Source organism: Bombina bombina, chromosome 11, assembly GCF_027579735.1.
Source record: "Bombina bombina isolate aBomBom1 chromosome 11, aBomBom1.pri, whole genome shotgun sequence".
Taxonomy (NCBI): domain Eukaryota; kingdom Metazoa; phylum Chordata; class Amphibia; order Anura; family Bombinatoridae; genus Bombina; species Bombina bombina.
The window spans coordinates 35,292,493-35,318,687 of NC_069509.1; the positions used below are offsets into that span (position 1 = coordinate 35,292,493).

The window sequence follows — 26,195 nt, forward strand, 5'->3', positions numbered from 1 at the left end:
GTTGTGGACACATTCTCATTTCGTATCTTCCATCTGTTTATATGGACATTACCATTGATTACAATGGTTCTCACTGTGGTTCCTATGTTTCTATCATACGATGATCAGGCACGAATGTATGCTAGGTAATAGAACAACAGATATAACTAGATACTGTCATCCGATGTTTTAAATAATAATCATTTATAGATCTAGTACATTGTATTGTATTAATAGCAATATGGAAGTGATACACTTATGTATATAGGGTGTATACATTTTATTTAGCCATTCTCAATTGCTGTTGCGCCGACATATAAGTATTGGTTCTAACATGGTAAATACATGTGCATTTTGCCCAGTGACTCTAAAGATAGATGTATATTTGACATACTGTATATGTGGCGCAATCTTGCAAGTTTGAAATGGTAGGATTCATTGGCACTGCCGCACGGAATGTGATGTGTACATGTTGCAATGGCGATTTCGGCACTGCTGTATGACGTGGCGCAGAGTTAAGCGCGCCTTGATGACGTCAGACGCCGACTTCTTTCACGGACATGTGGCGGCAATGCGATGAATACCAGGGGTATTTAGGTGGAGGTTTTAGGTAAGTTAGTTAGGAAGTTTTAATATTTGAATGTGATACATTTGATAAAGGTACAGGAATGTACCGAAACGTCATGTAACTTTCTATGGAACAATAAATTGAATTTTTCACAAGACCAGTGAGTGCCTACGTTTTTGGAAGGAAAATGCGTTATGGTTTGTAGTGCACCTTGGCGGTTGGAGCAAGTAAGATTGTGCTGTCCTAAATACACGCTTCAATATTGAAACAAATATGCCCTTAAACATTGCATTTAAAAAAAAATTGCATTTAAAAAAATGCAGAGACACAGATCCCAGGGAAGCTAGCACGAGAATTATAAATCTAGGGATAGAATGCTCCCACTATAATAGATCGAATCTTAGGATAGTTAAACCACCCACCTCACATTAGCACAGCGTCAGAGCCATAAAACAGAAAAAAATAAACAAAAAAATAAATTATAAATACAAACAAAGGTAAAGGAGACAAAACCCAAAATAAATCTACAATGTCCAATAACAATATACAATATCACGTCAAACAAAACAATACAGTAGTCCCAGTGTATTCTACACCAGGGGGAATTAATCCACTTAAGGAAATACAACTACAAAAGAATGGGCTCCAATGTCCTCTGAACCTAATTAAAGAAAAGAATGCCAATCCAGGTGTGAGTTAAGGCCATTGGGGGCCATCGTGCCAAACCTGTACGTCCATCTGGATTCCTTCTGTAGCAGGACTTTATCCCCACCTCGTGGGAGGGGTGGGACATGGTCAATAATGGTGTATTTAAGGTTAACCACCGTATGTCCCTTTTGGACAAAATGCCTGGCCACCAGTTGGTCTGAAGACCCTTTCTGTATGGCCAGTCTTATGGCCAACCTACAATTGGCCATTCTGGTCCTCAAGTCATCTGTGGTCTTCCCTACATAAGAGGCAACAAGGACAGTGCAGGAGATAGACCACATGTGTGCAAGTATGTCTGAACTTGTGTTTGAACTTCATCTTAATAGTTGGATGGGTAAAATATTGGCCCGTCTGCAGAGCACTGCAGGTGGTGCATCCAAGGCACCTAAAACAGCCAGGTTTCGTAGTGTCCAGCCAGGTTTTCTTCTTGATTCACCATCATTACTCAGCATGATAGAGATACTACCACCACTGGAGGACGACTATCTACTTGTCACATTGGACGTGACAAGTTTATATACTGTAATCCCCATAACGAGGGACTACAAGCCATTAGGAGACAACTATCCAAGTGCCCATACGTGGGACCTCCACCTGAGTTCTTGATCCACCTGCTTGAGTTTTGCCTAACAATAAATTATTTCAGGTTTGAGCAACATTTCTACCTGCAGAAAACAGGGACTGCATCGTACGCCAATCTACTACAAGAATCGGACCTTCCTCAACAAAATGAATTGCTCGTTTACTATATCCTTATTGATTGTTTGCACCAACACACTTGCACATTATTTTGTGTTAATATTGTTTATGTTAACCTTTTTTTTTTTCTTCTTTTTTTTTTAAATCTTTATTTATCATTGAAACAGAGGAGCATCTGTAAAACACAGTGTACTTTACATTCATACACATACATCAAAAATAAATAAAAAAAATTCAACACAATATTTTTGATTGTGTAAACCAAAATAACTAAAGCATACAGTATAAACCACTTGCTGGACAAAAATGTCAAATGAATCTGTCAGCAAAACCGCTGAACAAATAAAGTGTTCTATGACACTGGACATTTTAATCTTCCTCTGTTACAATATTTTCCTACTATCTTAAAATAAAAAAAAGACACAAATATACAAACAATTAACCAAGAACAAAACAAAACAAAAAGGGGGGGGGGGGGGGGGGGGGGGGAGAGAAACAGGGAAAAATAATAAAATCAAAACATTGAGACTCCCATGCCACGCTCCCCCCACACCCACCCCCCCCCCACCAAATTAATATTCTGTCTTCTAAACAGAAATTTCACCTCTAAGATAGGCTTCCTGTACGTAAATAGAATTCCGAAATGGATGAATATACTGTTTCTGTACATTATCTGGTAAACTTTGAATGAAGTTGCCCCATTTTTAAAAAAAGCAGCGTATCTCATATTCTGAGTCAATAGATGTGTCATATTGTTCCAATACCAGTTTTGTATGCATATTATTAATAAATTGCGAAAAATGTGGCGCTTTCTTTGATTTCCATGAAGAGAACATAATATTCCTTGCGCATAATATCGTGAAATTTATAAAAATAAGGTTTGGATTAAAAAGTAGTTGTACGTTTTCATGCAGCAAAATGATGTTCTCTTTTTTTAAGATCAGCTGATGTCCAATTATTTTTGAGAGCCAAAAGGAGATTTTGGCCCAAAAACTGAACACCTTAGGGCAATTCCAGATGCAGTGACCAAGCTTAGCTCTAGGGAAATTACATCTTTGGCAATAAAAACGGATTTTTGTTCCATATGCTTAGCACGTATGGTGTTATATATGTACGATTAATCAGTTGTAAATGCGCTTCTCTCGAGGAAAGCAAAGGTGTAGCACGCCAAGCTCTCACAATGCTTTACCCTATGGCATTGTTAATCCCTGGAATGTCTACCGCCCATCTATGGACCAAGGAGTCAAGATAAGATTCCCCCTCTCTTAGCAGCAATAATCTATACCAATAAGAAATGGAGTGCACGCCAGACTGAAAAAGGGAAATCCCTGACAATAAGCCATCCCAATTTTTTACAAAAGATAAGTCTTTCCTTGTATTTATGAAGTGTCTAACCTGCAAGTAGCAGAAAAAAAGTCTTTATTGTCCATCCGAAATTGGGCTTTAATACCGTCAAACGAGCAAATATTATGGCTAGTTTGGTCGATACATTGGTAAAAATATTCTAGTCCTTTTGCTTTCCAGGTTCTAAACACTTTACAGCTCATACCCTCAGGAAACAGAGCGTTACCTGTAATTGGTAAGTATTTAGAATAATGGAAATCAACCTGTAAAGCTTTACAAACTCTTTGCCAAGCTAAGATAGAATTTTTGAAGGTAACCATCTTCTTCATTAGCTCCGGAAGAGAGGAGAACTCTAAGTGAATTGCCGTTTTAAGGGACAATGGCGCAAAAAAGTCCTGCTCAAGGTCCTTCAATTGGAAATAACCAACATCCAGCAGCCAATCCGGATAATTTTTATTAAGCAGGCCCAATTATATTTTTGAATACAGGGAAAATTATAACCTGCAGATTCTCTTGAGATAGTCTGTGTAAAGACAATTTAGGTTTATTTTTTCCCCATAAAAAGATTTTGAAAGCTTTATTCAGTCTTTTTATATCGGTAGATTTAAGAAACAAAAGCATATTCTGCATAATATATAAAAGCTTAGGGAGTATAATCATTTTAATTTTTCTTGCTAAGGTGAGTGGGGGGGAAAGAGCACATTTCAGAATTGCCACTTCGGGTGAATGTCGAGAAGGATCGGCAGGTATGTGCCTTGGTGTACACTGTGTCCTGGGGAGTTACATTTGAATATGCCTTTAGGGCACAAGTTTATGAAGCTGTGTATTCCCATCATACCCCAGGAGAGCTAGGGGAATCTCTACGGGGTGGTTATCTCCTGCTCTGTTGTATGAGCCTCATATGTTCTACATGAGACTGTTGCTTTATATTCATATTTATATGTGCGGCATCATCTGTGATTACCCACCCACCAGCAATTTCCCCACTTCTGTTAAATTTTCTTCATACCACTTTTCTGGGGCTAAGTTAATGCCTAAATACTTTAGGCTCATAACTTCCTTAAATGGAATGTCTCCTCTAGACTATTCATTCTTTTGGATCCATAAGATTTCAGATTTTTGGGAGTTAACCTTGTAACCAGAGAAGGTACTAAAAATTTCAAGAGTCTTCATACGTTTAGGAAAGTTTTCTCTGGTATTGCTAATAAATACCAAAAGATCGTTGGCGTACAAGGATATTTTAAGTTCTCTGGAGCCAACTCTAGCACCAACTTTAATACCTGAGATACTATTTCTCAAGACCACTGCCTCAATACTCAAATTGATCAGCAAGGGTGATAACGGACACCCTTGTCTAGTACCTTTACTTAATTGAAAGTTATCTGAAATAAGCCCATTAACAGACAGGGCTGAAAAAGGTTTTGTCGTACAGCAGAGCAATACATTTCAGAAAGTGGCCCTCCAGTCCAAATTGTTCTAGAACACTAAAGAGATGCTTCCAATCAATTGCATTGAAGGCTTTTTCGGCATCAATGTCTACAATTGCCTTGTCCTCATCTGTGCACTTGGTATCATTCTTCTTCTTTACACTATCATAATCTACCGTTAAGAGCAACTTCCTTAAATTGGAAAATGAGGATCTACCTTTCATAAATCACATTTGGCCCGGGTGAATTAATTTTGGAAGCAACTTCTGAAGTCTCGCGCAAACTATTGAAGTTAATATCTTGTAATCTGAGTTAAGCGATGGGACGATATGCATCTAAAGCTTCGGGATCTTTGCCTTTTTTTGGAATTAAAGTAATAATGGATTTTGTAAATTCTCGAGAAAATCTTGACCCTTCCACATAATAATAATTAAATAAGTCAGCAAGACTTTACACTATGTTACTCTGCAAAATTTTATATAAAATTATTTATAAGTGTTTAATAGCCTTCACAATTTCTTCCTGCACTTTTGGCCTGTTTAGGTCTAGTAGATCTGTAGATGATAAATGTGGTAATTCACAAGATTCCCAAAATTTCCTCTTATTATCCTCATTGATTTCTGAGGGGAAAAAAAGATCTGCTTATAATAAATTAAGAATTCCAAACTAATTTCACTAGTTTGTGTTACTCTTTTCTTGCTCCCTTTTATCGCCAGTATAGTTTTGGGACCATTAATTTGTTTTACCAGACCGGACAAGCATTTGCCCATTTTGGATTTAAAGGGCAGTATTCTGCTGTAAGAATATCTCCCTCTCCTTTTTAGCCTGTAGGTATGCACTCCATTTCTCATTTGACAGTTCTCTTAAATAAGTATTGTAAGCATTGGCCAGTTGAATACGTTTGTTATTTTATTTTTAAATTTTACACAGATACGCTTTCACTTCTCCCCTTAAAACTGCTTTTGAAGCTTCCCAAAGGGTCTCAGGATTCTGTACTGAATCCTTATTATAGAGAATATATTCTTTCCATTTTTCATTTAAAGGGACAGTCTAGTCAAAATTAAACTTTCATTATTCAGATAGGACTTGCAATTTTAATCAACTTTCCAATTTACTTTTATCATCAAATTTGCTTGTTTCTCTTGGTATTCTTAGTTGAAACTAAACCTAGGCAGACTCATATGCTAATTTCTAAGCCTTTGAGGGCTGCCTCTTATCACAGGCTTTTTAAATTATTTTTCAACACAAAGAGACAGAAAGTACAGGTGGGCCATATAGATAACACTGTGATCAGGCACAGGGGGTTATTTAAGATTTAGCACAAAACAATGCTAAATTTAAGACAATAGATAATAAACAAACAGTCACAGTCATGTGATCAGGGGGCTGGAAGAAGGTTCCTAGATACAAGGTAATCACAAAGGTAAAAAGTATATTAATATAACTGTGTTGGTTATGCAAAACTGGGGAATGGGTAATAAAAGGGATTAGCTATCTTTTAAACCAATAACAATTCTATTGTAGACTGTCCCTTTAACCAGTTCTTAAATTTCATATTATTAAAAAGAAACTTTGGGAAGCTAAAAGATCTTTTTATCTGGTTCACCTGCAACTAACGGGGCATGATCTGAAATAACTGATGTGATAGATGCCTGTATCCACTAGTTTTTCATCTATTAAAAAAATAGTCGATTCTCGAAAACGTTTTATAAGTTTTAGATTCACATGTGTATTCTTTTAAATCAGGATTTTGGAGCCTCCAAATATCTTTTAAGAATAAAGTTTTTTAAAAGTTTTTAAGAATATTTATTTCAGCTTTGTAACTTCTTTTTGTTTTTTGCTTTAACTCTGTGCAGACGGTCCAAAGGATATTGTGCAATTAGGTTTAGATCGCCTGCTATAATTAGGCTGCTATAATTAGGCTACTACCTACATGGGCTATTCATTTTTTGGTTAATTTATTCCAGATCCCTTTATCTCCATTACTTGGGCCGTATATGTTACAAAGTGTAAATTTCTGTCCTGATAATATAACCTGGGCTATAATGTATCTACCATCTTCGTCAATATCCGCATGCATTTATGAAATAATATTGCAACACCTTTTTTCCTTTTGGCACCTGAGGTTGCCACTACCTCCCCAAACCATCCTGACTTAAAGGGACACTGTACCCAAATTTTTTATTTTGTAATTCAGAAAGAGCATGCAATTTTAAGCAACTTTCTAATTTACTCCTATTATCAATGTTTCTTCGTTCTCTTGCTATCAGTATTTGAAAAAGAAGGCATCTAAGCTTTTTTTTTGGGTTCAGTACTCTGGACAGCACTTTTTTATTGGTGGATGAATGTATCCACCAATCAGCAAGTACAACCCAGGTTGTTCACCAAAAATGGGCCGGCATCTAAACTTACATTCTTGCATTTCAAATAAAGATACCAAGAGAATGAAGAAAATTTGATAATGGGAGTAAATTAGAAAGTTGCTTAAAATTTCATGCTCAATCTGAATCACAAAAGAAAAATTTTGGGTACAGTGTCCCTTTAAGTTTGGGAATTTCATTAGCTTGTAGAAAGGTTTCCTGAATAAAAGCAATTTGAGCTTTACACGTCTTTAAATGGTTTAATATAGATTTAATGGGGGGAAGTGACACCACGAACATTACATGACACAAGGTTAATAATCGTCATGATTTAACTTAAAAGTGAAGGTAAACTTACCTATATATTGAAATAGAATTCAATTATATGTCACAAATAAATATGAGTTTCATTCATCAACCTGTATGAAATGATCTTAGAAATAAAGTTATAGCCGTATAAAAGCTATATTTTAAGCTGATAACAATCAACCCGTTTTTTTTTTTTTTTTTTCTTTCCTCTTGATCACGTTCTTCAAACTACCAACTGAAATTCTGGCCGTTAGGCGGCCGTGGATCTACGTCACCCACCTGTCCTATTCTACATCTTGTACTCCAGCGCGCGCTCCCGTTTGCGCATGCGTAGTAGCTTTAATTCAGACCACCTACAGCAAATATTGTTACAAACGTGTCCGGTCAAAACAAAAAAAAATGCTGATCTCTCAATCGCACAACATAGCACTGAATGAACACTGTATAGTTGTTCCTTCAGCGCTATGTTGCTGTCAGGGTTGGGTGCTGTACTTTAATTTCACCTTACTTATCCTGAAATTGTGCTACTCACAAGACCTTCAGATTGAAGCCTTACTAACTAATTCTTACACGGACTTCTACAAACTAATGTCTGTGTGCACAGCTCACGATAACTGTTTCCTGGCGATCATCCAAGAACTCACCCGGTCTCATACCGGCTCCAGAGGTACCACTGCAGTACTCACCTCGCTAGGAAGGCATTGCTCAAATATGTCCAAGAGACCAGTCAAATACAAGTTGCCACATCCGATAACGGTAACTCCGCTCTCAGCTGACTCTGTCTCAGGCTATCCTGCACATCACTTGCTTAGCCTGTCAGCAATTCCAGCAAGCTGATTGGACATCGCAAACACACCCCAGGGACACTGAACGGCTCGCACCAAACGCACTCAGAACAGCCATGCGCAATGCTTACGATCGTCGTTTACGAGCTTTGGAGATGCGCATAGAGCGGGTGGGACCGCTCTATACGTAACAGCCTAAAAAATCCAGAAGCTGAGGTGGGGTGGAGTTTACACGCTAACGGTAGGCAGCTTACTATAGTAAAAAAAAATAGAAATAAGTGATATAAAATGGAATAAATTTAGCGAACAGCTTATTATGTTAGCCAATGATGCATTAATGTCTTGAAAACATGAAAACTTTACCTTCACTTTAAGCTCATAAGATAAATCAGGAGGAAGGATGAACAAACGGGCGAAGGGGAGGGCGAAAGAACAAAAAAAGAGAGGGCGTTGTTTATGTTTACCTTATTTGATTTATTATTCTCTTGGTATCCTTTGCTGAAGGAGCATCAATGCACTACTGAGAGCTAGATGAACACATCTAGTGGTCCAATCACAAGAGACAAATCTGTGCAGTCACCAATCACCAGCTAGCTCCCACTAGTGTAGGATATGTACATATTTTTCAACAACAGATACGAAGAGGACAAAGCACATCTGAAAACAGAAGTGAATGTAAAAGTGTCTTAAAATAACATGCTCTATCTGAATCCTGCAAGTTAATTATTGACTTTCCTATCCCTTTAATCTTTTATGTACCAAACTATGTAGCAATAAAGAGTTGCTATAATATTGTGTTTAATTTGGGGGTTAGAAATGTTAATTCATTGTGTGCTAGGACTTTACAATTCTTTGATAGATCCGTTGTATGCAGCAATATCAAGTTGCTTTTGAGCATCTTTGCATACACATTTCATTTACAATAAAAAAAAGGAGATGTCTCTGCAATAGTATATATATATATATATATATATATATATATATATATATATATATATATATATATATATATATATATATATATATATATATATATATATAAATATAAATAAAAATACAAAAGTGGACTCCTTGCACACATAGCTTAGAGAGATGCAACTGCACCTCACTGATGAGGCACATAGAAGGCCAAAACGTACGTCTCAGGTTTCTTGTTTTCTCTTGTTCAGAGAGGAATTGCCTGGTATTTTGGCGCTGGACTGTCATTGGGCTGGGTCAGACTGATATGCTACAGGATATTTTTTCTCTGTCAAAGGCATAGTCTGCTAAAATAGACTGCACACTGAGTGGCACTGTCCTTGTGAACAGGCACAGAAGTTTTGCTAGCTTTTGTATAGGTTAATTTTGCTATTAATGCTCTAAAAAAGTTTTTTTTGGCCTGTAAAGTATAATACTGCATTGATAAAAAAAAAAAAAAAAAAAAAAATGAAAAGTAACTTTTGATTTACAATAGATTAATTATGTGCATCAGCTTAGGCAAAATCTAGGTACTTCCTTCTTGTAGGCTCAAGCAGAGATTGGATCCCTGAGATAAATGGACAATATTAGGAGGGGGGAGGAGGAATAAATGTACATGGAGAGAAGAGAAGTTGGGACAGGGTTATGCACCATATCTCTTCACAACAACAGAACCTGGACACAAGCTAATCATGCAGCAAAACCTGTAAACACTCCATCATAATGGATATCTGTGCTCCAGTAGAACAGAGTAAACGGTACTTCCTGCACCACCTGCCTATCAAGAGTAAGGCTAAAGTACAGTATGTTGTAACCCTCCCTGGCAACCATAATAATAAGCTATCTCATCCATTGACATGAAACTTACCTGCGTTTTCCTCATCCGTGCGTGGACTGAGCCCCTTACGACCTCATCGTCCTCCTTCACCTCAATACCTGAGTCATAAACAAATAAAGAGACTGTCTGAGAAGGGGAAAGGGGTGAGAGAAGGGGATAGTGGTGAAATGAGACAAGTGCACAACAATGTGAAATAAGAGAAGACACAAGAGATCTCAGCTACAATCCATCAGAATTCCTGTGTGAAAACATTATACTGAAGATCAGGCCATATTTTTGTTTGCTCTCTTTACTAAGCCATTCCAATCTATTAGAAATGACATGATTTAGCAAGACTACTAAGAGGAAATTTAATTAAGCATACAAAAAAAAAACACATATGAAAGAAGCATTTCCCAGGCTTTTCAAGTGGGGATTTTAACAGAAAAAAAACCAAAAAAAAACCATCAACTCTCCTATGAAAAAGGGCAAACAATCACAGATCACACACACACTACCTCTCCCTGCCATGACAGGCGCTCCCGCTCAGCTGCCTCCCCTGCACAGCCGCCATCCCTGTCACGACTGGCCCCATCTCACACAGCCACCTTCCTGCCACGACTGGCCCAGCCCCACAATGCCGCCTACCTGCCCTCCCGAAAAGCCGTCGCCTCTGCCACGACTGGTCCTCCCACATAGCTGCTTTTCTGCCATAACTGGCCCTCCCTCATATCAGCCCAGCCACCATGTGCGCCCCTGAAGCATTACAACCCCACAAAGACAGATGCTCACTTTGAAGTTTGGCTCGGATCTCTTTTGCCAATCGTTTGATTTCCTCCCGTAGATTCTGTAAATCTCTCTTCATACCTGAATAAGAGATAAGGAACTGTCAGTGACGACAAAAGAGTGCTAGTGTAGCACAGAGTACTTTCTATTTATAGTGTAGTTGTGACAGTGGGGGTATTGAACAGATAAAGAAACAATGCACTCAGCGATACACGAAGGGTCTTGCAGTACACAAAGCATAGGTTGGGTAAACGTACCCTCCTCAGGCAGAGGTGTTGTGAGGATTTTTACTTGACTTGCTTCCAACTCTTTAACCTTGTCCCCAAGTAACTGCAGAGACGCTCGGATTTGACGGCTCTGGGAAGAACAAAAAGTAGTCAAATTCTGCAGTTTTACATATCTGATTGCTCAACAGCGACAACATTCTGCAATCACTAAACTATGGTGGATCAATCACCTAATGAGAAGAGGGAACTGCTCTAATACAAGTTACTGACATGTTTTCTGCCAACTGGTGCTGACGGCCACACAATACAAAGATTTATCTTGGGACAACCCAGCTGTATCACCTCTTGTTCAGTATGCGCGCAGTGAGCTCTGGTTTTAGTAGGATACTTTTCAGTCACTCTGTCGAGGGGGAATCCCTGGTTTAAGGGAGGTTTACATCAGTCACTCTGTAGTGGGTGTATTACTGGCTTTGAGTAGGTACTATCAGGCATTCTGTAGTGGGTGTATTACTGGCTTTGAGTAGGTACTATCAGGCATTCTGTAGTGGGTGTATTACTGGCATTGAGTAGGTACTATCAGGCATTCTGTAGTGGGTGTATTACTGTCTTTGAGTAGGTACTATCAGGCATTCTGTAGTGGGTGTATTACTGTCTTTGAGTAGGTACTATCAGGCATTCTGTAGTGGGTGTATTACTGTCTTTGAGTAGGTACTATCAGGCATTCTGTAGTGGGTGTATTACTGTCTTTGAGTAGGTACTCTCAGTCACTCTGCAGTGGGGGTATCACTGGTTTAGAGGAGGTTACTCTCAGTCACTCTGTAGTGGAGGTATCACTGGTAGTGGGGGTATCACTGGTTTAGAGGAGGTTACTCTCAGTCACTCTGTAGTGGGGGTATCACTGGTTTAGAGGAGGTTACTCTCAGTCACTCTGTAGTGGGGGTATCACTGGTTTAGAGGAGGTTACTCTCAGTCCCTCTGTAGTGGGGGTATCACTGGTAGTGGGGGTATCACTGGTTTAGAGGAGGTTACTCTCAGTCACTCTGTAGTGGGGGTATCACTGGTTTAGAGGAGGTTACTCTCAGTCACTCTGTAGTGGGGGTATCACTGGTTTAGAGGAGGTTACTCTCAGTCACTCTGTAGTGGGGGTATCACTGGTTTAGAGGAGGTTACTCTCAGTCCCTCTGTAGTGGGGGTATCACTGGTTTAGAGGAGGTTACTCTCAGTCACTCTGTAGTGGGGGTATCACTGGTTTAGAGGGGGTTACTCTCAGTCACTCTGTAGTGGGGGTATCACTGGTTTAGAGGAGGTTACTCTCAGTCACTCTGTAGTGGGGGTATCACTGGTTTAGAGGAGGTTACTCTCAGTCACTCTGTAGTGGGGGTATCACTGGTTTAGAGGAGGTTACTCTCAGTCACTCTGTAGTGGGGGTATCACTGGTTTAGAGGGGGTTACTCTCAGTCACTCTGCAGTGGGGGTATCACTGGTTTAGAGGAGGTTACTCTCAGTCCCTCTGTAGTGGGGGTATCATTGGTTTAGAGGGGGTTACTCTCAGTCCCTCTGTAGTGGGGGTATCACTGGTTTAGAGGAGGTTACTCTCAGTCCCTCTGTAGTGGGGGTATCACTGGTTTAGAGGGGGTTACTCTCAGTCCCTCTGTAGTGGGGGTATCATTGGTTTAGAGGAGGTTACTCTCAGTCACTCTGTAGTGGGGGTATCGCTGGTTTAGAGGAGGTTACTCTCAGTCACTCTGTAGTGGGGGTATCGCTGGTTTAGAGGAGGTTACTCTCAGTCACTCTGTAGTGGGGGTATCACTGGTTTAGAGGAGGTTACTCAGTCACTCTGTAGTGGGGGTATCGCTGGTTTAGAGGAGGTTACTCTCAGTCACTCTGTAGTGGGGGTATCGCTGGTTTAGAGGAGGTTACTCTCAGTCACTCTGTAGTGGGGGTATCGCTGGTTTAGAGGAGGTTACTCTCAGTCACTCTGTAGTGGGGGTATCGCTGGTTTAGAGGAGGTTACTCTCAGTCACTCTGTAGTGGGGGTATCACTGGTTTAGAGGAGGTTACTCTCAGTCCCTCTGTAGTGGGGGTATCACTGGTTTAGAGGAGGTTACTCTCAGTCACTCTGTAGTGGGGGTATCGCTGGTTTAGAGGAGGTTACTCTCAGTCACTCTGTAGTGGGGGTATCGCTGGTTTAGAGGAGGTTACTCTCAGTCACTCTGTAGTGGGGGTATCGCTGGTTTAGAGGAGGTTACTCTCAGTCACTCTGTAGTGGGGGTATCACTGGTTTAGAGGAGGTTACTCTCAGTCACTCTGTAGTGGGGGTATCACTGGTTTAGAGGAGGTTACTCTCAGTCACTCTGTAGTGGGGGTATCTCTGGTTTAGAGGAGGTTACTCTCAGTCACTCTGTAGTGGGGGTATCACTGGTTTAGAGGAGGTTACTCTCAGTCACTCTGTAGTGGGGGTATCACTGGTTTAGAGGAGGTTACTCTCAGTCACTCTGTAGTGGGGGTATCACTGGTTTAGAGGAGGTTACTCTCAGTCACTCTGTAGTGGGGGTATAACTGGTTTAGAGGAGGTTACTCTCAGTCACTCTGTAGTGGGGGTATCACTGGTTTAGAGGAGGTTACTCAGTCACTCTGTAGTGGGGGTATCGCTGGTTTAGAGGAGGTTACTCTCAGTCACTCTGTAGTGGGGGTATCGCTGGTTTAGAGGAGGTTACTCTCAGTCACTCTGTAGTGGGGGTATCGCTGGTTTAGAGGAGGTTACTCTCAGTCACTCTGTAGTGGGGGTATAACTGGTTTAGAGGAGGTTACTCTCAGTCACTGTAGTGGGGGTATCGCTGGTTTAGAGGAGGTTACTCTCAGTCACTCTGTAGTGGGGGTATCACTGGTTTAGAGGAGGTTACTCTCAGTCACTCTGTAGTGGGGGTATAACTGGTTTAGAGGAGGTTACTCTCAGTCACTCTGTAGTGGGGGTATCACTGGTTTAGAGGAGGTTACTCTCAGTCACTCTGTAGTGGGGGTATCGCTGGTTTAGAGGAGGTTACTCTCAGTCACTCTGTAGTGGGGGTATCGCTGGTTTAGAGGAGGTTACTCTCAGTCACTCTGTAGTGGGGGTATAACTGGTTTAGAGGAGGTTACTCTCAGTCACTCTGTAGTGGGGGTCTCGCTGGTTTAGAGGGGGTTAATCTCAGTCCCTCTGTAGTGGGGGTATCACTGGTTTAGAGGAGGTTACTCTCAGTCACTCTGTAGTGGGGGTATCACTGGTTTAGAGGAGGTTACTCTCAGTCACTCTGTAGTGGGGGTATCACTGGTTTAGAGGAGGTTACTCTCAGTCCCTCTGTAGTGGGGGTATCACTGGTTTAGAGGAGGTTACTCTCAGTCCCTCTGTAGTGGGGGTATCGCTGGTTTAGAGGAGGTTACTCAGTCACTCTGTAGTGGGGGTATCACTGGTTTAGAGGAGGTTACTCAGTCACTCTGTAGTGGGGGTATCACTGGTTTAGAGGAGGTTACTCTCAGTCACTGTAGTGGGGGTATCACTGGTTTAGAGGAGGTTACTCTCAGTCACTCTGTAGTGGGGGTATCACTGGTTTAGAGGAGGTTACTCTCAGTCACTCTGTAGTGGGGGTATCACTGGTTTAGAGGAGGTTACTCTCAGTCACTCTGTAGTGGGGGTATCACTGGTTTAGAGGAGGTTACTCTCAGTCACTGTAGTGGGGGTATCACTGGTTTAGAGGAGGTTACTCTCAGTCACTCTGTAGTGGGGGTATCACTGGTTTAGAGGAGGTTACTCTCAGTCACTCTGTAGTGGGGGTATCGCTGGTTTAGAGGAGGTTACTCTCAGTCACTCTGTAGTGGGGGTATCACTGGTTTAGAGGAGGTTACTCTCAGTCACTCTGTAGTGGGGGGTATAACTGGTTTAGAGGAGGTTACTCAGTCACTCTGTAGTGGGGGTATCACTGGTTTAGAGGAGGTTACTCTCAGTCCCTCTGTAGTGGGGGTATCGCTGGTTTAGAGGGGGTTACTCTCAGTCACTCTGTAGTGGGGGTATCACTGGTTTAGAGGAGGTTACTCTCAGTCACTCTGTAGTGGGGGTATCGCTGGTTTAGAGGGGGTTACTCTCTGTCACTCTGTAGTGGGGGTATCACTGGTTTAGAGGAGGTTACTCAGTCCCTCTGTAGTGGGGGTATCACTGGTTTAGAGGAGGTTACTCTCAGTCCCTCTGTAGTGGGGGTATCACTGGTTTAGAGGAGGTTACTCTCAGTCCCTCTGTAGTGGGGGTATCACTGGTTTAGAGGAGGTTACTCTCAGTCCCTCTGTAGTGGGGGTATCGCTGGTTTAGAGGAGGTTACTCTCAGTCCCTCTGTAGTGGGGGTATCGCTGGTTTAGAGGAGGTTACTCTCAGTCACTCTGTAGTGGGGGTATCGCTGGTTTAGAGGAGGTTACTCTCAGTCCCTCTGTAGTGGGGGTATCACTGGTTTAGAGGAGGTTACTCTCAGTCACTCTGTAGTGGGGGTATCACTGGTTTAGAGGAGGTTACTCTCAGTCACTCTGTAGTGGGGGTATCACTGGTTTAGAGGAGGTTACTCTCAGTCACTCTGTAGTGGGGGTATCACTGGTTTAGAGGAGGTTACTCTCAGTCACTCTGTAGTGGGGGTATCTCTGGTTTAGAGGAGGTTACTCTCAGTCACTCTGTAGTGGGGGTATCACTGGTTTAGAGGAGGTTACTCTCAGTCACTCTGTAGTGGGGGTATCACTGGTTTAGAGGAGGTTACTCTCAGTCACTCTGTAGTGGGGGTATCACTGGTTTAGAGGGGGTTACTCTCAGTCACTCTGTAGTGGGGGTATCACTGGTTTAGAGGAGGTTACTCTCAGTCACTCTGTAGTGGGGGTATCGCTGGTTTAGAGGAGGTTACTCTCAGTCACTGTAGTGGGGGTATCGCTGGTTTAGAGGAGGTTACTCTCAGTCACTCTGTAGTGGGGGTATAACTGGTTTAGAGGGGGTTACTCTCAGTCACTCTGTAGTGGGGGTATCACTGGTTTAGAGGAGGTTACTCTCAGTCACTCTGTAGTGGGGGTATCACTGGTTTAGAGGAGGTTACTCTCAGTCACTCTGTAGTAGGGGTATCACTGGTTTAGAGGAGGTTACTCTCAGTCACTCTGTAGTGGGGGTATCACTGGTTTAGAGGAGGTTACTCTCAGTCACTCTGTAGTGGGGGTATCGCTGGTTTAGAGGAGGTTACTCTCAGTCACTCTGTAGTGGGGGTATCACTGGTTTAGAGGAGGTTACTCTCAGTCACTCTGTAGTGGGGGTATCACTGGTTTAGAGGAGGTTACTCTGTCACTCTGTAGTGGGGGTATCACTGGTTTAGAGGAGGTTACTCTCAGTCACTGTAGTGGGGGTATCGCTGGTTTAGAGGAGGTTACTCTCAGTCACTGTAGTGGGGGTATCGCTGGTTTAGAGGAGGTTACTCAGTCACTCTGTAGTGGGGGTATCACTGGTTTAGAGGAGGTTACTCTCAGTCCCTCTGTAGTGGGGGTATCGCTGGTTTAGAGGAGGTTACTCTCAGTCACTCTGTAGTGGGGGTATCACTGGTTTAGAGGGGGTTACTCTCAGTCCCTCTGTAGTGGGGGTATCGCTGGTTTAGAGGAGGTTACTCTCAGTCACTCTGTAGTGGGGGTATCCCTGGTTTAGAGGAGGTTACTCTCAGTCCCTCTGTAGTGGGGGTATCGCTGGTTTAGAGGAGGTTACTCAGTCACTCTGTAGTGGGGGTATCCCTGGTTTAGAGGAGGTTACTCTCAGTCCCTCTGTAGTGGGGGTATCACTGGTTTAGAGGAGGTTACTCTCAGTCCCTCTGTAGTGGGGGTATCACTGGTTTAGAGGGGGTTACTCTCAGTCACTCTGTAGTGGGGGTATCACTGGTTTAGAGGAGGTTACTCTCAGTCACTCTGTAGTGGGGGTATCACTGGTTTAGAGGAGGTTACTCAGTCACTCTGTAGTGGGGGTATCACTGGTTTAGAGGAGGTTACTCTCAGTCCCTCTGTAGTGGGGGTATCGCTGGTTTAGAGGAGGTTACTCTCAGTCACTCTGTAGTGGGGGTATCACTGGTTTAGAGGAGGTTACTCTCAGTCCCTCTGTAGTGGGGGTATCACTGGTTTAGAGGAGGTTACTCTCAGTCACTCTGTAGTGGGGGTATCACTGGTTTAGAGGAGGTTACTCAGTCACTCTGTAGTGGGGGTATCACTGGTTTAGAGGAGGTTACTCTCAGTCACTCTGTAGTGGGGGTATCACTGGTTTAGAGGAGGTTACTCTCAGTCACTCTGTAGTGGGGGTATCACTGGTTTAGAGGAGGTTACTCTCAGTCACTCTGTAGTGGGGGTATCGCTGGTTTAGAGGAGGTTACTCTCAGTCACTGTAGTGGGGGTATCACTGGTTTAGAGGAGGTTACTCTCAGTCACTCTGTAGTGGGGGTATAACTGGTTTAGAGGGGGTTACTCTCAGTCACTCTGTAGTGGGGGTATCACTGGTTTAGAGGAGGTTACTCTCAGTCACTCTGTAGTGGGGGTATCACTGGTTTAGAGGAGGTTACTCTCAGTCACTCTGTAGTAGGGGTATCACTGGTTTAGAGGAGGTTACTCTCAGTCACTCTGTAGTGGGGGTATCGCTGGTTTAGAGGAGGTTACTCTGTCACTCTGTAGTGGGGGTATCACTGGTTTAGAGGAGGTTACTCTCAGTCACTGTAGTGGGGGTATCGCTGGTTTAGAGGAGGTTACTCTCAGTCACTGTAGTGGGGGTATCACTGGTTTAGAGGAGGTTACTCTCAGTCCCTCTGTAGTGGGGGTATCACTGGTTTAGAGGAGGTTACTCTCAGTCACTGTAGTGGGGGTATCGCTGGTTTAGAGGAGGTTACTCAGTCACTCTGTAGTGGGGGTATCACTGGTTTAGAGGAGGTTACTCTCAGTCCCTCTGTAGTGGGGGTATCGCTGGTTTAGAGGAGGTTACTCTCAGTCCCTCTGTAGTGGGGGTATCGCTGGTTTAGAGGGGGTTACTCTCAGTCCCTCTGTAGTGGGGGTATCGCTGGTTTAGAGGAGGTTACTCTCAGTCACTCTGTAGTGGGGGTATCCCTGGTTTAGAGGAGGTTACTCTCAGTCCCTCTGTAGTGGGGGTATCGCTGGTTTAGAGGAGGTTACTCAGTCACTCTGTAGTGGGGGTATCCCTGGTTTAGAGGAGGTTACTCTCAGTCCCTCTGTAGTGGGGGTATCACTGGTTTAGAGGAGGTTACTCTCAGTCCCTCTGTAGTGGGGGTATCACTGGTTTAGAGGGGGTTACTCTCAGTCACTCTGTAGTGGGGGTATCACTGGTTTAGAGGAGGTTACTCTCAGTCCCTCTGTAGTGGGGGTATCGCTGGTTTAGAGGAGGTTACTCTCAGTCACTCTGTAGTGGGGGTATCCCTGGTTTAGAGGAGGTTACTCTCAGTCCCTCTGTAGTGGGGGTATCGCTGGTTTAGAGGAGGTTACTCAGTCACTCTGTAGTGGGGGTATCCCTGGTTTAGAGGAGGTTACTCTCAGTCCCTCTGTAGTGGGGGTATCACTGGTTTAGAGGAGGTTACTCTCAGTCCCTCTGTAGTGGGGGTATCGCTGGTTTAGAGGAGGTTACTCTCAGTCACTCTGTAGTGGGGGTATCACTGGTTTAGAGGAGGTTACTCTCAGTCCCTCTGTAGTGGGGGTATCACTGGTTTAGAGGAGGTTACTCTCAGTCACTCTGTAGTGGGGGTATCACTGGTTTAGAGGAGGTTACTCAGTCACTCTGTAGTGGGGGTATCACTGGTTTAGAGGAGGTTACTCTCAGTCACTCTGTAGTGGGGGTATCACTGGTTTAGAGGAGGTTACTCTCAGTCACTCTGTAGTGGGGGTATCACTGGTTTAGAGGAGGTTACTCTCAGTCACTCTGTAGTGGGGGTATCGCTGGTTTAGAGGAGGTTACTCTCAGTCACTCTGTAGTGGGGGTCTCGCTGGTTTAGAGGGGGTTAATCTCAGTCCCTCTGTAGTGGGGGTATCGCTGGTTTAGAGGAGGTTACTCTCAGTCACTCTGTAGTGGGGGTATCCCTGGTTTAGAGGAGGTTACTCTCAGTCACTCTGTAGTGGGGGTATCGCTGGTTTAGAGGAGGTTACTCTCAGTCACTCTGTAGTGGGGGTATCGCTGGTTTAGAGGAGGTTACTCTCAGTCACTCTGTAGTGGGGGTATCGCTGGTTTAGAGGGGGTTAATCTCAGTCCCTCTGTAGTGGGGGTATCGCTGGTTTAGAGGAGGTTACTCTCAGTCACTCTGTAGTGGGGGTATCCCTGGTTTAGAGGAGGTTACTCTCAGTCCCTCTGTAGTGGGGGTATCGCTGGTTTAGAGGAGGTTACTCAGTCACTCTGTAGTGGGGGTATCCCTGGTTTAGAGGAGGTTACTCTCAGTCCCTCTGTAGTGGGGGTATCACTGGTTTAGAGGAGGTTACTCTCAGTCCCTCTGTAGTGGGGGTATCACTGGTTTAGAGGGGGTTACTCTCAGTCACTCTGTAGTGGGGGTATCACTGGTTTAGAGGAGGTTACTCTCAGTCACTCTGTAGTGGGGGTATCACTGGTTTAGAGGAGGTTACTCAGTCACTCTGTAGTGGGGGTATCACTGGTTTAGAGGAGGTTACTCTCAGTCCCTCTGTAGTGGGGGTATCGCTGGTTTAGAGGAGGTTACTCTCAGTCACTCTGTAGTGGAGGTATCACTGGTTTAGAGGAGGTTACTCTCAGTCACTCTGTAGTGGGGGTATCACTGGTTTAGAGGAGGTTACTCTCAGTCACTCTGTAGTGGGGGTATCGCTGGTTTAGAGGAGGTTACTCTCAGTCACTCTGTAGTGGGGGTATCGCTGGTTTAGAGGAGGTTACTCTCAGTCACTCTGTAGTGGGGGTATCGCTGGTTTAGAGGAGGTTACTCTCAGTCACTCTGTAGTGGGGGTATCACTGGTTTAGAGGGGGTTACTCTCAGTCCCTCTGTAGTGGGGGTATCGCTGGTTTAGAGGAGGTTACTCTCAGTCACTCTGTAGTGGGGGTATCCCTGGTTTAGAGGAGGTTACTCTCAGTCCCTCTGTAGTGGGGGTATCGCTGGTTTAGAGGAGGTTACTCAGTCACTCTGTAGTGGGGGTATCCCTGGTTTAGAGGAGGTTACTCTCAGTCCCTCTGTAGTGGGGGTATCACTGGTTTAGAGGAGGTTACTCTCAGTCCCTCTGTAGTGGGGGTATCACTGGTTTAGAGGGGGTTACTCTCAGTCACTCTGTAGTGGGGGTATCACTGGTTTAGAGGAGGTTACTCTCAGTCACTCTGTAGTGGGGGTATCACTGGTTTAGAGGAGGTTACTCAGTCACTCTGTAGTGGGGGTATCACTGGTTTAGAGGAGGTTACTCTCAGTCCCTCTGTAGTGGGGGTATCGCTGGTTTAGAGGAGGTTACTCTCAGTCACTCTGTAGTGGGGGTATCACTGGTTTAGAGGAGGTTACTCTCAGTCCCTCTGTAGTGGGGGTATCACTGGTTTAGAGGGGGTTACTCTCAGTCACTCTGTAGTGGGGGTATCACTGGTTTAGAGGAGGTTACTCTCAGTCACTCTGTAGTGGGGGTATCACTGGTTTAGAGGAGGTTACTCTCAGTCACTCTGTAGTGGGGGTATCACTGGTTTAGAGGAGGTTACTCTCAGTCACTCTGTAGTGGGGGTATCACTGGTTTAAAGGGGGTTACTCTCAGTCACTCTGTAGTGGGGGTATCGCTGGTTTAGAGGAGGTTACTCTCAGTCACTCTGTAGTGGGGGTATCACTGGTTTAGAGGAGGTTACTCTCAGTCACTCTGTAGTGGGGGTATCGCTGGTTTAGAGGAGGTTACTCTCAGTCACTCTGTAGTGGGGGTATCGCTGGTTTAGAGGAGGTTACTCTCAGTCACTCTGTAGTGGGGGTATCACTGGTTTAGAGGAGGTTACTCTCAGTCACTGTAGTGGGGGTATCACTGGTTTAGAGGAGGTTACTCTCAGTCACTGTAGTAGGGGTATCACTGGTTTAGAGGAGGTTACTCTCAGTCCCTCTGTAGTGGGGGTATAACTGGTTTAGAGGAGGTTACTCTCAGTCACTCTGTAGTAGGGGTATCACTGGTTTAGAGGAGGTTACTCTCAGTCACTCTGTAGTAGGGGTATCACTGGTTTAGAGGAGGTTACTCTCAGTCACTGCAGTGGGGGTATCACTGGTTTAGAGGAGGTTACTCTCAGTCACTGTAGTGGGGGTATCACTGGTTTAGAGGAGGTTACTCTCAGTCACTCTGTAGTGGGGGTATCGCTGGTTTAGAGGAGGTTACTCTCAGTCACTCTGTAGTGGGGGTATCACTGGTTTAGAGGAGGTTACTCTCAGTCACTCTGTAGTGGGGGTATCACTGGTTTAGAGGAGGTTACTCTCAGTCACTCTGTAGTGGGGGTATCACTGGTTTAGAGGGGGTTACTCTCAGTCACTGCAGTGGGGGTATCGCTGGTTTAGAGGAGGTTACTCTCAGTCACTCTGTAGTGGGGGTATCACTGGTTTAGAGGGGGTTACTCTCAGTCACTGCAGTGGGGGTATCACTGGTTTAGAGGAGGTTACTCTCAGTCACTCTGTAGTGGGGGTATCACTGGTTTAGAGGAGGTTACTTTCAGTCACTCTGTAGTGGGGGTATCACTGGTTTAGAGGGGGTTACTCTCAGTCACTCTGTAGTGGGGGTATCACTGGTTTAGAGGAGGTTACTCTCAGTCACTCTGTAGTGGGGGTATCACTGGTTTAGAGGAGGTTACTTTCAGTCACTCTGTAGTGGGGGTATCACTGGTTTAGAGGAGGTTACTCTCAGTCCCTCTGTAGTGGGGGTATCACTGGTTTAGAGGGGGTTACTCTCAGTCACTCTGCAGTGGGGGTATCACTGGTTTAGAGGAGGTTACTCAGTCACTCTGTAGTGGGGGTATCACTGGTTTAGAGGAGGTTACTCAGTCACTCTGTAGTGGGGGTATCACTGGTTTAGAGGAGGTTACTCTCAGTCACTCTGTAGTGGGGGTATCACTGGTTTAGAGGAGGTTACTCTCAGTCCCTCTGTAGTGGGGGTATCACTGGTTTAGAGGAGGTTACTCTCAGTCACTCTGTAGTGGGGGTATCACTGGTTTAGAGGAGGTTACTCTCAGTCACTCTGTAGTGGGGGTATCGCTGGTTTAGAGGAGGTTACTCTCAGTCACTCTGTAGTGGGGGTATCACTGGTTTAGAGGAGGTTACTCTCAGTCACTCTGTAGTGGGGGTATCACTGGTTTAGAGGAGGTTACTCTCAGTCACTCTGTAGTGGGGGTATCACTGGTTTAGAGGGGGTTACTCTCAGTCACTCTGTAGTGGGGGCATCGCTGGTTTAGAGGGGGTTACTCTCAGTCACTCTGTAGTGGGGGTATCGCTGGTTTAGAGGAGGTTACTCTCAGTCACTCTGTAGTGGGGGTATCACTGGTTTAGAGGAGGTTACTCTCAGTCACTCTGTAGTGGGGGTATCACTGGTTTAGAGGAGGTTACTCTCAGTCACTCTGTAGTGGGGGTATCACTGGTTTAGAGGAGGTTACTCTCAGTCACTGTAGTGGGGGTATCACTGGTTTAGAGGAGGTTACTCTCAGTCACTCTGTAGTGGGGGTATCACTGGTTTAGAGGAGGTTACTCTCAGTCACTCTGTAGTGGGGGTATCGCTGGTTTAGAGGAGGTTACTCTCAGTCACTGCAGTGGGGTTATCGCTGGTTTAGAGGAGGTTACTCTCTGTCACTCTGTAGTGGGGGTATCACTGGTTTAGAGGAGGATACTCTCAGTCACTCTGTAGTGGGGGTATCGCTGGTTTAGAGGGGGTTACTCTCAGTCACTCTGTAGTGGGGGTATCACTGGTTTAGAGGAGGTTACTCTAAGTCACTCTGTAGTGGGGGTATCACTGGTTTAGAGGAGGTTACTCTCAGTCACTCTGTAGTGGGGGTATCACTGGTTTAGAGGAGGTTACTCTCAGTCACTCTGTAGTGGGGGTATCGCTGGTTTAGAGGGGGTTACTCTCAGTCACTCTGTAGTGGGGGTATCACTGGTTTAGAGGAGGTTACTCTCAGTCACTCTGTAGTGGGGGTATCACTGGTTTAGAGGAGGTTACTCTCAGTCACTCTGTAGTGGGGGTATCACTGGTTTAGAGGAGGTTACTCTCAGTCACTCTGTAGTGGGGGTATCACTGGTTTAGAGGAGGTTACTCTCAGTCACTCTGTAGTGGGGGTATCGCTGGTTTAGAGGAGGTTACTCTCAGTCACTCTGTAGTGGGGGTATCACTGGTTTAGAGGAGGTTACTCTCAGTCACTGTAGTGGGGGTATCACTGGTTTAGAGGAGGTTACTCTCAGTCACTCTGTAGTGGGGGTATCACTGGTTTAGAGGAGGTTACTCTCAGTCACTATGTAGTGGGGGTATCATTGGTTTAGAGGAGGTTACTCTCAGTCACTCTGTAGTGGGGGTATCGCTGGTTTAGAGGAGGTTACTCTCAGTCACTCTGTAGTGGGGGTATAACTGGTTTAGAGGAGGTTACTCTCAGTCACTCTGTAGTGGGGGTATCACTGGTTTAGAGGAGGTTACTCTCAGTCCCTCTGTAGTGGGGGTATAACTGGTTTAGAGGAGGTTACTCTCAGTCACTCTGTAGTGGGGGTATCACTGGTTTAGAGGAGGTTACTCTCAGTCACTCTGTAGTGGGGGTATCGCTGGTTTAGAGGAGGTTACTCTCAGTCACTCTGTAGTGGGGGTATCACTGGTTTAGAGGAGGTTACTCTCAGTCACTCTGTAGTGGGGGTATCACTGGTTTAGAGGAGGTTACTCTCAGTCACTCTGTAGTGGGGGTATCGCTGGTTTAGAGGAGGTTACTCTCAGTCACTCTGTAGTGGGGGTATCACTGGTTTAGAGGAGGTTACTCAGTCACTCTGTAGTGGGGGTATCGCTGGTTTAGAGGAGGTTACTCTCAGTCACTCTGTAGTGGGGGTATCGCTGGTTTAGAGGAGGTTACTCTCAGTCACTCTGTAGTGGGGGTATCGCTGGTTTAGAGGAGGTTACTCTCAGTCACTCTGTAGTGGGGGTATCGCTGGTTTAGAGGAGGTTACTCTCAGTCACTCTGTAGTGGGGGTATCACTGGTTTAGAGGAGGTTACTCTCAGTCACTCTGTAGTGGGGGTATCGCTGGTTTAGAGGAGGTTACTCTCAGTCACTCTGTAGTGGGGGTATCGCTGGTTTAGAGGAGGTTACTCTCAGTCACTCTGTAGTGGGGGTATCACTGGTTTAGAGGAGGTTACTCAGTCACTCTGTAGTGGGGGTATCACTGGTTTAGAGGAGGTTACTCTCAGTCACTCTGTAGTGGGGGTATCACTGGTTTAGAGGAGGTTACTCTCAGTCACTCTGTAGTGGGGGTATCACTGGTTTAGAGGAGGTTACTCTCAGTCACTCTGTAGTGGGGGTATCACTGGTTTAGAGGAGGTTACTCTCAGTCACTCTGTAGTGGGGGTATCACTGGTTTAGAGGAGGTTACTCTCAGTCACTCTGTAGTGGGGGTATCACTGGTTTAGAGGAGGTTACTCTCAGTCACTCTGTAGTGGGGGTATCACTGGTTTAGAGGAGGTTACTCTCAGTCACTCTGTAGTGGGGGTATCACTGGTTTAGAGGAGGTTACTCTCAGTCACTCTGTAGTGGGGGTATCACTGGTTTAGAGGAGGTTACTCTCAGTCACTCTGTAGTGGGGGTATCACTGGTTTAGAGGAGGTTACTCAGTCACTGTAGTGGGGGTATCACTGGTTTAGAGGAGGTTACTCTCAGTCACTCTGTAGTGGGGGTATCACTGGTTTAGAGGAGGTTACTCTCAGTCACTCTGTAGTGGGGGTATCACTGGTTTAGAGGAGGTTACTCAGTCACTCTGTAGTGGGGGTATCGCTGGTTTAGAGGAGGTTACTCTCAGTCACTCTGTAGTGGGGGTATCGCTGGTTTAGAGGAGGTTACTCTCAGTCACTCTGTAGTGGGGGTATAACTGGTTTAGAGGAGGTTACTCTCAGTCACTCTGTAGTGGGGGTATCGCTGGTTTAGAGGAGGTTACTCTCAGTCACTGTAGTGGGGGTATCACTGGTTTAGAGGAGGTTACTCTCAGTCACTCTGTAGTGGGGGTATCACTGGTTTAGAGGGGGTTACTCTCAGTCACTCTGTAGTGGGGGTATCGCTGGTTTAGAGGAGGTTACTCTCAGTCACTCTGTAGTGGGGGTATCGCTGGTTTAGAGGAGGTTACTCTCAGTCACTCTGTAGTGGGGGTATCGCTGGTTTAGAGGAGGTTACTCTCAGTCACTCTGTAGTGGGGGTATCACTGGTTTAGAGGAGGTTACTCTCAGTCACTCTGTAGTGGGGGGTATAACTGGTTTAGAGGAGGTTACTCAGTCACTCTGTAGTGGGGGTATCACTGGTTTAGAGGAGGTTACTCTCAGTCCCTCTGTAGTGGGGGTATCGCTGGTTTAGAGGGGGTTACTCTCAGTCACTCTGTAGTGGGGGTATCGCTGGTTTAGAGGAGGTTACTCTCAGTCACTCTGTAGTGGGGGTATCGCTGGTTTAGAGGAGGTTACTCTCAGTCACTCTGTAGTGGGGGTATCACTGGTTTAGAGGAGGTTACTCTCAGTCACTCTGTAGTGGGGGTATCGCTGGTTTAGAGGAGGTTACTCTCAGTCACTCTGTAGTGGGGGTATCGCTGGTTTAGAGGGGGTTACTCTCAGTCACTCTGTAGTGGGGGTATCGCTGGTTTAGAGGAGGTTACTCTCAGTCACTCTGTAGTGGGGGTATCGCTGGTTTAGAGGAGGTTACTCTCAGTCACTCTGTAGTGGGGGTATCGCTGGTTTAGAGGAGGTTACTCTCAGTCACTCTGTAGTGGGGGCATCGCTGGTTTAGAGGAGGTTACTCTCAGTCACTCTGTAGTGGGGGCATCGCTGGTTTAGAGGAGGTTACTCTCAGTCACTCTGTAGTGGGGGTATCGCTGGTTTAGAGGAGGTTACTCTCAGTCACTCTGTAGTGGGGGTATCGCTGGTTTAGAGGAGGTTACTCTCAGTCACTCTGTAGTAGGGGTATCACTGGTTTAGAGGAGGTTACTCTCAGTCACTCTGTAGTGGGGGTATCACTGGTTTAGAGGAGGTTACTCTCAG

At 44.8% G+C, this 26,195-nt stretch overlaps 1 protein-coding gene across 1 annotated transcript in view; it reads right to left on the reverse strand.

The window, feature by feature from the left end:
- The window catches only part of STX4 (syntaxin 4), a 66,283-nt gene that overhangs the window by 29,270 nt on the left and 10,818 nt on the right, over positions 1 to 26,195 (reverse strand). The window contains exons 3-5 of the mRNA XM_053694114.1: positions 10,997 to 11,096; positions 10,746 to 10,820; positions 10,005 to 10,072 (exon numbers count right to left, since the gene is read on the reverse strand). Coding sequence (XP_053550089.1) covers positions 10,005 to 10,072; positions 10,746 to 10,820; positions 10,997 to 11,096 — 243 coding nt within the window. The remainder of the gene's footprint in view (positions 1 to 10,004; positions 10,073 to 10,745; positions 10,821 to 10,996; positions 11,097 to 26,195) is intronic.